General features: G+C 44.5%; 1 protein-coding gene across 1 annotated transcript in view; it reads right to left on the bottom strand.

Moving 5' to 3' along the window:
• Positions 1-3,548: 3,548 nt before the first annotated feature.
• The window catches only part of mfng (MFNG O-fucosylpeptide 3-beta-N-acetylglucosaminyltransferase), a 23,278-nt gene continuing 17,118 nt past the window's right edge, over positions 3,549-9,708 (bottom strand). The window contains exons 4-8 of the mRNA XM_076083017.1: positions 9,690-9,708; positions 6,292-6,377; positions 4,987-5,152; positions 4,811-4,896; positions 3,549-4,066 (exon numbers count right to left, since the gene is read on the bottom strand). The exon at positions 9,690-9,708 is cut by the window's right edge and continues 135 nt beyond it. Coding sequence (XP_075939132.1) covers positions 4,015-4,066; positions 4,811-4,896; positions 4,987-5,152; positions 6,292-6,377; positions 9,690-9,708 — 409 coding nt within the window. The 3' untranslated portion in view covers positions 3,549-4,014. The remainder of the gene's footprint in view (positions 4,067-4,810; positions 4,897-4,986; positions 5,153-6,291; positions 6,378-9,689) is intronic.

Raw genomic sequence — 9,708 nt, 5'->3', positions numbered from 1 at the left:
AGCTCACAAACATCTGAGTTAAAAATGAGAAGATGTTTACAAAAAAGAGAAATGCCACCAAAGGAGCATGGGAGTAACATGATCATAATCTTTTTACTCTTAACACTCTGAACCTTTGCACATCCTCTGAAATATATCTCTGTGCATTCCAGCCATGACCTTTCATACAAAACAGATATATTGTACATAGATTTTGTTTTATTCTATATGTATGTTATTGTTAATGCACCAAAAACAGCAAAGCAAATTCCTTGTATGTGTAAAACTACGTGGGAATTAATCTGATTACGCTGATTCCAGTTGCCGCTTGATACGAAACCACAGATAAGAAACAGTTTGTGGGACGTTCGTATTCATCTTAAAAGAAGGATGCTTCATTCAGCTGTGAGTGTGCAATGCAAACACATAGTAGGGGTGGGGGAGGTCCAGTTTGGGCCCTGCCTACCAGCACACCAGCCAGCAATCAGCTCATCACCTCTTGCACATCAACCTTGGTTCTTCTGCCACTTGTCGCCTGGTCGTTGTGTCAGCCACGGTGGTGTCTTCTCTCAGGCCTCCAGCTCTGAAGTCTTAGAGAATAGTTTTCCTTGTGTTCTTGAAACGTGCATTGACGCTTGTTTTGTTCTTTGTGCTCCAGTATCCTCGTGGGTCCTCTCTGGCTGCCACTGTCTCGTTCCACATCATCCATCAAAGAGTCAACCAGACATTTTCTTTCTTCAACCCATCCCCAACAACAGTAGTCCTCGCAATAAGCCTAACATTGTCCAAAATGTAATTGTATGCTGTGGCATTAAGATTCACCTTAATTGAAATTAAGGGTACAAACCCAATTAATGCAAAACAGCTGTAGACCAGTATGGGGACGAACCTGTAACACACAGTTCTGTGAACTTTTAGGGGCGGTCTTACATGTTGCATCTAAAAACACGTGCAAAACTTCAGCCGTGCCGCTTTCATCCTTTCATCCTTTCATCCAAGGTGCTTTGGATGGTTGTCCTAACTGTCGTGCCCACAAAAATAGGCGCTGGTGAACGCTTGCGCACCGCAGCGGTTGCTTTAGCTTTTGAGCACACTTCAGCACGTCTACATTGACAGCAATGGATTTGAAGGCGCATAAAACACCACACGTTCACGGCCCCTTATCCTACTCGCAGGCAGTAAAAGCTCTAGTGCTACGTGTGAAGACAGTGGGTTGTAAAAGATCTACAGCTGCTGTGCTGTAAATGCTGGCCCGGTTGATGACATTGGTTTCTGGGACTTCATAATGTTGCTGATAAACTTATCAAATCTTATCAAACAAGTAATTCAGTAAAATGCATCTCTGCATTCTCTACATTTCTTTCTTGACTCTGGACTGAGACATAGCTGCCTGTCCTCGCAGCCACCGTCCCTTTATTCTTCCCAGGCTCCCTTTCTGCCCGGCTGTCCTTTACAAGGCCCTGTCAATGTAATGTGATGGACAGAGGAGCCGACAGAGCGTTCCTCTGACAGCTGTAACACTCTCCCTCCAATTGACCCGGTCCTCTGCTAGCAGTTAGTCCCGTTTATGGACGGCTGAGGTCATAAATCTACTCAACGAGGGACGCAGGAATATCATTTTCACACACTTGGACAAGACGAGCTTCCTGTCTGTGCAAATGAATATGCAAGATGTACGTACGCAGGGTATATCAAAAATTCAAGTCATTAAAGGTGCAATGTGGAAGATTGCACCTTTTGCTTGATTAATATCCATAAATCGTTCATTATGAGACGTTACCATAGTTGCTGTAAACAGATACGAGTAGTGCTTTCGACATTTTTTAACATCTTGGGTGATTTTTGGCTTGAGTTTTTTGTTTGTTTGGAAGAAGCATCCTTTTCCACTGACATCCTGCCTGCCAACAGACAAACACATAAAAGGATTGAACTGGTCTTATTCGGGGATGCCGGCTGTTCTCATACAGCGTTCGTAGCTTTACCAAAAATAACGAATGCTCTGTAATTCTTAGATCATGAAATACATTTGTTTGTGATCCACTTAATCATAAACCAGGAAGTATAAAGACTGCACAAACCCACACAGAGCAGGTGGAAGGTCTTTCACCTAACTAAGTTGTTTCAGTGGGAAAAAGGACATAATGAGTAACTTTTTCGTGAGGTATCATATGAACCGTTGCATGAGGATACGTTGAAGTATGAAGTATGCACTGTGTTAGTATGAAGTATGCACTGTGTTAGTATGAAGTATGCACTGTGTTAGTATGAAGTATGCACTGTGTTAGTATGAAGTATGCACTGTGTTAGTATGAACTGTGTTAGTATGGTAGTATGCGGGGCGTTAGTTTGCGGTGCGTTAGTTTGCACTGGTATTTCTAACATAGCCCAGCAGCCATAAGAGGCTGGTCGTCACAGTTCTGCAAAGCACTTCGGATGAAAACACATCCTCCAAATGTTCCACACAGCATGTTCCACAAATCTTCATTGGTCACACATCATCTAAACACTCTTCATCATCTTACTTTCCACTTTGAAAAGTGCGAGTATAGAAAAAAGGATCATCCTGTAACCACTGCTGTGTATTGATTTTACATTCAGAGCGAACTGTCGGCTCGCATTCGAGCACGTTATCTTCTTTACATGCCGGGTCTCGGTATTCCCGTGGCGGAGATGTGTCGGGGCAGCGCACTCATTCCTGCACATTCTCAACCACTTTCCATCCATTTCGCACAAGGTCAGCCCCAGACGCATTCAGCGGCGTGTCTGCATTCATCACATCTTGATTCACAGCAAACAAGCCGTACCTGCGGGTCGGCCGCAGCACGGCGTGAGATGTCATTGTGAGATTTGTATTCCCGTCCTGGTCCAGATTTCTCTTTCGCCTGCAAATGTGAGCTGGTTCTACTCTCCGTGGAGAGGAGCAGCTTTCCTGGTGTTAATTCAGGCCACGTAGGTGCAGACTCTGGGTAGTTCTTATCATTATCTACTTTAGATATTTTGGTGATCACACAAATAAGTACAACTTTATTTACCCGTTTCCTTGGTTCTGAACAGCACTAACCCTGCGGTTGGCACGGTGGGGTGCAGGTTTCAGTCGTGTCCGTTGTGATCTTCTTCAGTGGTTTGTCGTCGTTTTTTAATTTCAGGGTGATAAATGAAAGCAACTGAGGCAAACGGGATGAGTTCATTTTACTTTTCAGCCACGGCCTTGGAGGAGCCGGCGCAGCGATTATGGACAAAGTAAACAGAGAGGCAGATGGAGGGATGGAAGGAGGGAGGGAAGGAGGGAGGGAGGACAGGAGGTTTGGATAGGGAGGGAGATGTTGGTCAGAATGGTTCATTGTGTGCAGACTTCATCGGCACAAGGACACCGTCCCCTTCATAAACACACACACACACGCACACGCACACGCACACGCACACGCACACGCACACACGCACGCACTTTGGGCGGCCCGGCTACGTGTTTGCTGCTATATTGATGCTCTGGATGACGTATGGAGCATCTCAAAGATCTTGACATAGAGGAATAGTGAACCAAACTAAATATGAATCAAAATCTAATCGAGTCAATGAAGATAGAAATTTATGTCAATTTTACAAAATATGTACAAATTCATTTTAGTCAACAAATCAACTCAATGAAATTCCAGTGACAATCACTAGAGCTCCATTGTCTTAAGTGCGTCCCTCCCACAGAGGACATCCTCCAAACATTCAGTAGTAGAAATGCAAAACGTTAACATTTTCTCCACGTTATCGTCAGTTTGTAAGAAGAGGAAACCCGTCTCAGTTCATCGTCAGTTCCCATCTGTTCTCTCTTGTAAGCAGGTACAGAAAACAGCGCTCAGTTCTTCCGAGGCTTCACTTCTTCTTTCTGTTTCTCCAGTTCTTCCGGTGAATGCGTCTCAAACTGTTCCATCAAATTAGATCCATCTGTTTCCTCCTCATGTAGGCAATACACAGGAAACGCACTCCGTCCAGCAGGACTACCAGGCTTGTCCCGCGTGCGTTTGGAAGTCTTCTATGAGGAGTTCAAGGACACCAGCTGGTGAAAGGATACAGCATGCAGTGGACGGTCTTAAACCTGTAGAGGACAGAAGAGATTCATAATAACTCAGAGGCAAGTTTGACTTTACAGTGCCACCATCACGTCAAAGTTCCCCTTGACTAACACTTTGATCTGTGAAATAATGTCCAGAATTTTTGTCAACTTTCTGACCTTGTAGACTTCCGCCTCTAATGGGCCAAAAGGTCAAATTAGCAGAGAATACCTCATGATCTAACTGTTGGGGATGTTATCGCACATTCAAGCTGTGAAGGGAATAAACCTTCTCAATTTTATCGACTTTGTGGTTTTTACTTCAGCATCACCAACAGAACAACCACCACACATGAAGTCTCACGACTAGTACCACGAGTGAAGCCAAAGAGTCTTAAAACTTGCATTATCTCTAACGGAAGTGACCATATTTGGACTGTGGAGGAGTGACGTAGAGACGTCGTATACGGCTCAGTCACAGTAAGCCCCGCCCCTAAAGCATCCCCTGCTTTATGGTCTGTTTGACTCTAAATGGACCATAATGTACTAAATGAACATCATGCTGTATTGAAGAAGACTTGAAACTAGAGATTGAGACCATAAACTCATGTTTACAATGTTTACTGAGGTAATAAATCAAGAGAGAAGTAGAGTCATTTTCTCATAGACTTCTATACAACCAGAGGAGTCGCCCCCTGGTGGACACTAGAGAGAATGCAGCTTTAAGACATGAAGCATCAGCTTCACTCTGCAGAACCGGAGGTTGCCGCCTGGCAGTGACAGACAAACCTGGAGGGATCTTCCTTCTTCGAAAAGCTTCCTTTCACCTCGATGCTGTTCATCTTGTTCTCAAACATCCCATAGCTCAGAGTCACCTGCAGCGGAGGAAACACACGCACATACATGTAAGAAGAAGTGCATGTATTTCTCTGTGTTCATGTGTTGGGGGGGGGGGGGGGGGCTACCTGGTGTGGGATGCTTCTGTGGCTGACGAGCAGCAGGTTCTCCAGGTGGGAGTGGAACAGAGGACAGTGGACCATGGAGATGCCCAGCCTCTTCTCCACGATGAAGCCCACCGTGCAGTCGTCAGGGAGACGGATCGTCGCCGACGTCTGCTCGAACCGGGAGCCGCTGAAACACACACGCGCGCGCGCACACACACACACACACACACACACACACACACACACACACACACACACACACACACACACACACACACACACACACACACACACACACACACACACACACACACACACACACACACACACACACACACACACACACACACACACACACACACACACACACACACACACACACACACGTTACTGCAGATTTACATTTGACAAAACACAGACGACTGAAGACATGTTTATAGATGCTGTGCCTTTAAATTGAGACATTCTCCAAAAGAAAACCTACAAAAACCTTCAGCCTAAAAGGACAATGTTGCAGATTTTGCATGTCTTGGCCCATTAACTACTTATTGCATGTGCTTTACTGCTGACCTTCTGCAAAGAACGCTGTAAACTCTCAGATTGATTCCCTACCTTCGCGCCCCGGGCAGCCATTAGTCTCAGCTGTTTGAGAGCAGCATAAATACAAACTTGCAGAGACCTGAAACTTACTTTAGATTGGTGATTCATCACTGTGAACATTTACTCAGCTGGATTTTTTTTTTTTTTGCTGCTGGCAAAAGACTGTTTTGAAAATGTCGGTGCGTTCAAGTGTTTGCATGAAACCGTGACTTTGAGCGTTTGCCACTAAACAGCACACTTTCAAGAGGCCATCGGAATCACATTATGTATTGTATGATATCTATTTCTGTCTCTCAAATCCCAAATGATAGAGTCTCAGCTGCATTACATCGTTCTAATTTTGGGTTTTGTGGTCTTTGCACTTCCTGGTTCATGACGACGTGGATCGGATATCTACGAATCACAGCGCATTCATGGATACGAGCGCTGAGAAGGCTTTGAGAACAGTCTGTTCAAGTCTCTTCTAGTTTATTTTCATTGCCACTAAAGTTCTAATACATTTTGTGAAATGGTGAGTTAGCATTTAATGGAGTAATAAGAGCAATAACACTGAAATGAGAACTAAAGAAGTTTCTGCTTAAACCTGACATGAATGAGATAAAATAACCTGCACCTTCCAAATGAGCTGCAAACACTTGTTTTCATTGTGTGTCTCTGACTTCGACAAATCCAACGAGTCATTTGGTTCCTATGAAGACAATGTGCACAGGGCGCTTGACTTCATACCTGGCCCATGGAGCCATCTTCTCCGCCAGCCGCCGGCTCAGACAGAACCCTGCTCCTCCTGTGGCGAACCAGAACCGCACTTCCCTCTGAGTCACAAAGCACAACACACAGATATTCAAATAAAGGCGTGTACACAGCCAATGTCAGGGGAATATACAGTACATCGCTGATGGAACCTGACGCCATGTTGAAGAATCACACTGCACCACTCGCTCGTCAGTTAAGTGTAAATTAATTTCAGCAAATAGACGTCAATTCTTCTACCGACTGGATGTGAGGCATCAAGCCTGACTGACTGAGTATCTTTCAGCTCTGACAAACAAACGTGTGTAATAGAGAAGAAGAAGAAAACAGACGGAGCGCTTTACTCGCCGACCCTAAATAGTAGTAATACTCTTTTTTCCCTCTCCTGTCGGGTTCTCTTCAGACTCGCATTGATCGTTCGCCCTTTTCTAAAACCACCTGATGAGAATTGCACGTCTGTATCTGCTGACTCGGGCCATTTCTCCAGCTGATGCTGTTTGTTTGTTTGTTATAAATCGGTTTCGGAGTTTAGGGCCGGCTGTAATTACACAACAAATTAGTGGGTTGTGTTTGTTGTTGTTTTTTGCGCTGCGTATCCTCTGCCTTCCTTTACTCATCAGTGTTTATTTATTCAGTTTGTCACCGCTCTACCAATTGTCCTTTTCTGTTTCCTTTTTTGCTGACATTTCCTTTCGTTCTGTTCTTTCCTTCCATCATTTCCTTGCCCTCTTTATTTTCCCATTTCCTGCCTCCATGTTTGCACTTCTGTCACATTTCCCATTCATCCTCCTCCATTTGATTTCTTTCGTATCCTTTTCATTCCAGTGGATCTTTCTCTTGTTTCCTTCCTTCTTGTGTTAAAGGCCTTTCCTTTCCTTCCCTCCCTTTTCTTTTGTATGCATTTCATTTTGTCTCTTAAGCTTTAAGCTTTTAGTTATTTCTTTTCTTACTCTTTCCTTTCTTTTCCCTCCTTCGTTCTCTCATCCACCTCTCAGGCTCACAATAGTGACAGGAAATGGAAAAACACACTTAGCGAGAGGTAAGAAAATGAATGGAGGCAGAGAGGGAGCTTGACATTTGTTTCTTCTGTTTTCTCCATCACACATCCATCCCTGGCGAAGGATGGAGATGATGAAAAATACGAGGAGAGAAAAGTGAAAGAGAGCAATGGGAAGAGAAGGAAGGAAAGAGAGAGAGGAAAAGGCGTGAGGAAGCAAAGATAAATACAAATCTATTTCTCAGTGTAAATGGGCTCAATCAGAGTGGAGAATGTGACACAAGGGAGATGGAGAGAAATGAGAGTGAGAGAGATTGAAAAGGAGAGAGAGAGAGAGAGAGAGAGAGGATGGCATGCTATTCAGAGATTCAGGATGCACTTTTACTCAATGGGAGCATTAATTCTACTGTAAAGCACGACACACACACTCACCTGTGAATAGCTGGATGTGTATTCCAAAAACAACCTATCGACCTCCTGCAGTTTGACAACCTCCTAACCCACAGGGAGTCTTCCTCGTGCGTGTGTGTGTGTGTGTGTGTGTGTGTGTGTGTGGGGGGGGGTGTGTGTGTGCGTGTTTTACCACCAATCAATATCTCCAACGAGACACTAATCACTTATTGATCCACTTGAATCTGGAAATCCTTCCCATGTGAACAAAAGCCACGGTGCCTGTACTTCATCATCATCCATCCATCCATCCATCATCCTCCATCCATACATCCATCATCCTCCATCCATTTATCCATCATCCTCCATCCATACATCCATCATCCTCCATCCATTTATCCATCATGCTCCATCCACTGACAGCATCCTCCCCTCACGTCCCGTCAGCGTTGATGAGAGTGACAGTAGAAAGTGTAAGTTTGGATTTGGACAGCATGGATTTTGAATGGCAGTGGTTAACCTGGCTGGCTGGGCTGCTTTTCGGCACAAAACCAATAAAAGGAGACATCGGCTTTGTTTTTCAGTTCATTGGTGTCCTCGTGGAGCCACAGAGCATCAAAAACAAAAGATGGATGGATGGATAGAACAAGGAAGAACAAAAGAACAGAAACAAGAGAGAGATTTCCTTCTTTTCACAACGTGGGTCTCATGTTTGTCATCTTGGCAACCCATCAGTTCTGATAACACCTGCTTACCTTACAGAGACACAGGGTGGCACCAACTATTTTGAGAGTTAAAAATGTAATTTAATTAAAGCTCAATTTGTTCAGTCCACTCAGATCAACTCCTGAGGAGTTTGGAGACACCAGTCCAACTGTCTCCACCGGGGACGTCTCACATAGTCACACCTGTCTCCACAGAGCCGCTTCAGCACTAAAGAAAGGTCCGGCTTGTTTGTATTTCTTTAGGAAAAAAATCACAATCGTCTCGGGCGGCGCAAAGCACAGGATGGAGCGACGGTGCACTGAAGCTGTGCCGTTTACTTTAATACGCCTACTTATTTCACCTGTTTCCTGCTCTGTCCTACTAAGCTTAGTTCTAGTTTAGTACTTTTGGGTGGATAGACTTTGTTTGTTGTTTTTTGCCTTGGTTCACCCTGAGTTATATTAACTGTTATGTTAATAAACCTCTGTAAAGTGGCCAACAGGTCAAGGTTAAGATAATTACTCAGAATGCCCAGTGACCCTTGAATATGTCTCATTCTGGGTCAAAGAGTTAAAAAAATGTAAATGGCAGCAGTTAACCTAACCACGGCCTACAGGGAGCGACTTTGGTTTGGAGTCTATTCATTTCCACAGTGCAGCGTCAGGAAAGAAAGAAGAAAATGAGAGAAGAGAAGAAAGGGAGCAAACAAAGATGGAAGGAAGAAAGAATGCAAATAAACATGTGAGCAAAGGATAGAAACAGCAGCAAGAGAAGTATGTGTGAGGACCAGTGAGTGAATAACACAGCAGGTCTGTCGAGGTGGGAGAGGAGGAATAAATAATCGGTGAACAGAAAGAAGAGCGAAGGAAGGGAGTCAAGATGGAAAAAAGGAGGTAAAGAATCTCGGGAGGCAGGAGAGCAAGAAAACATAAATCTGTTACGTTAAAGAAAGTAATGCATCTCAGAGGGGTCACCCTGCCTCACGGAGTTATCGGTCCACATAAATTAAACTGGGCATTGGTTTCAGAGGAGTTTTAGTGTGATGTGGTACCAAAGCTGTTTCAGAGGCTTTTCCAATCGTGGGGAACAAGCTCTGGGGAAACATTGAGGCATCTGGTATCCTTGTAAGCAGTAGGCCATTTGATAGTGAAATTACCAAAATGCTTGCCCTTTTTTTTTAACCTGCCATCCCCTCCCTCTCCATCCCCCCCCCCCGAGTAGCAGAGAGAGTGAACGGGCAGAGTATGTGACCACAACTAGCTAACTGATGAGTCTGGTGTACCGTCGCATTGCCCTCCAGC

Source organism: Anarhichas minor, unplaced genomic scaffold (assembly GCF_050575085.1).
Source record: "Anarhichas minor isolate MPS153535 unplaced genomic scaffold, ASM5057508v1 ptg000114l, whole genome shotgun sequence".
Taxonomy (NCBI): Eukaryota; Metazoa; Chordata; class Actinopteri; order Perciformes; family Anarhichadidae; genus Anarhichas; species Anarhichas minor.
The sequence above is the reverse complement of the archived record's forward strand: the minus strand, read 5'-3'. Positions and strand labels throughout refer to the sequence as shown.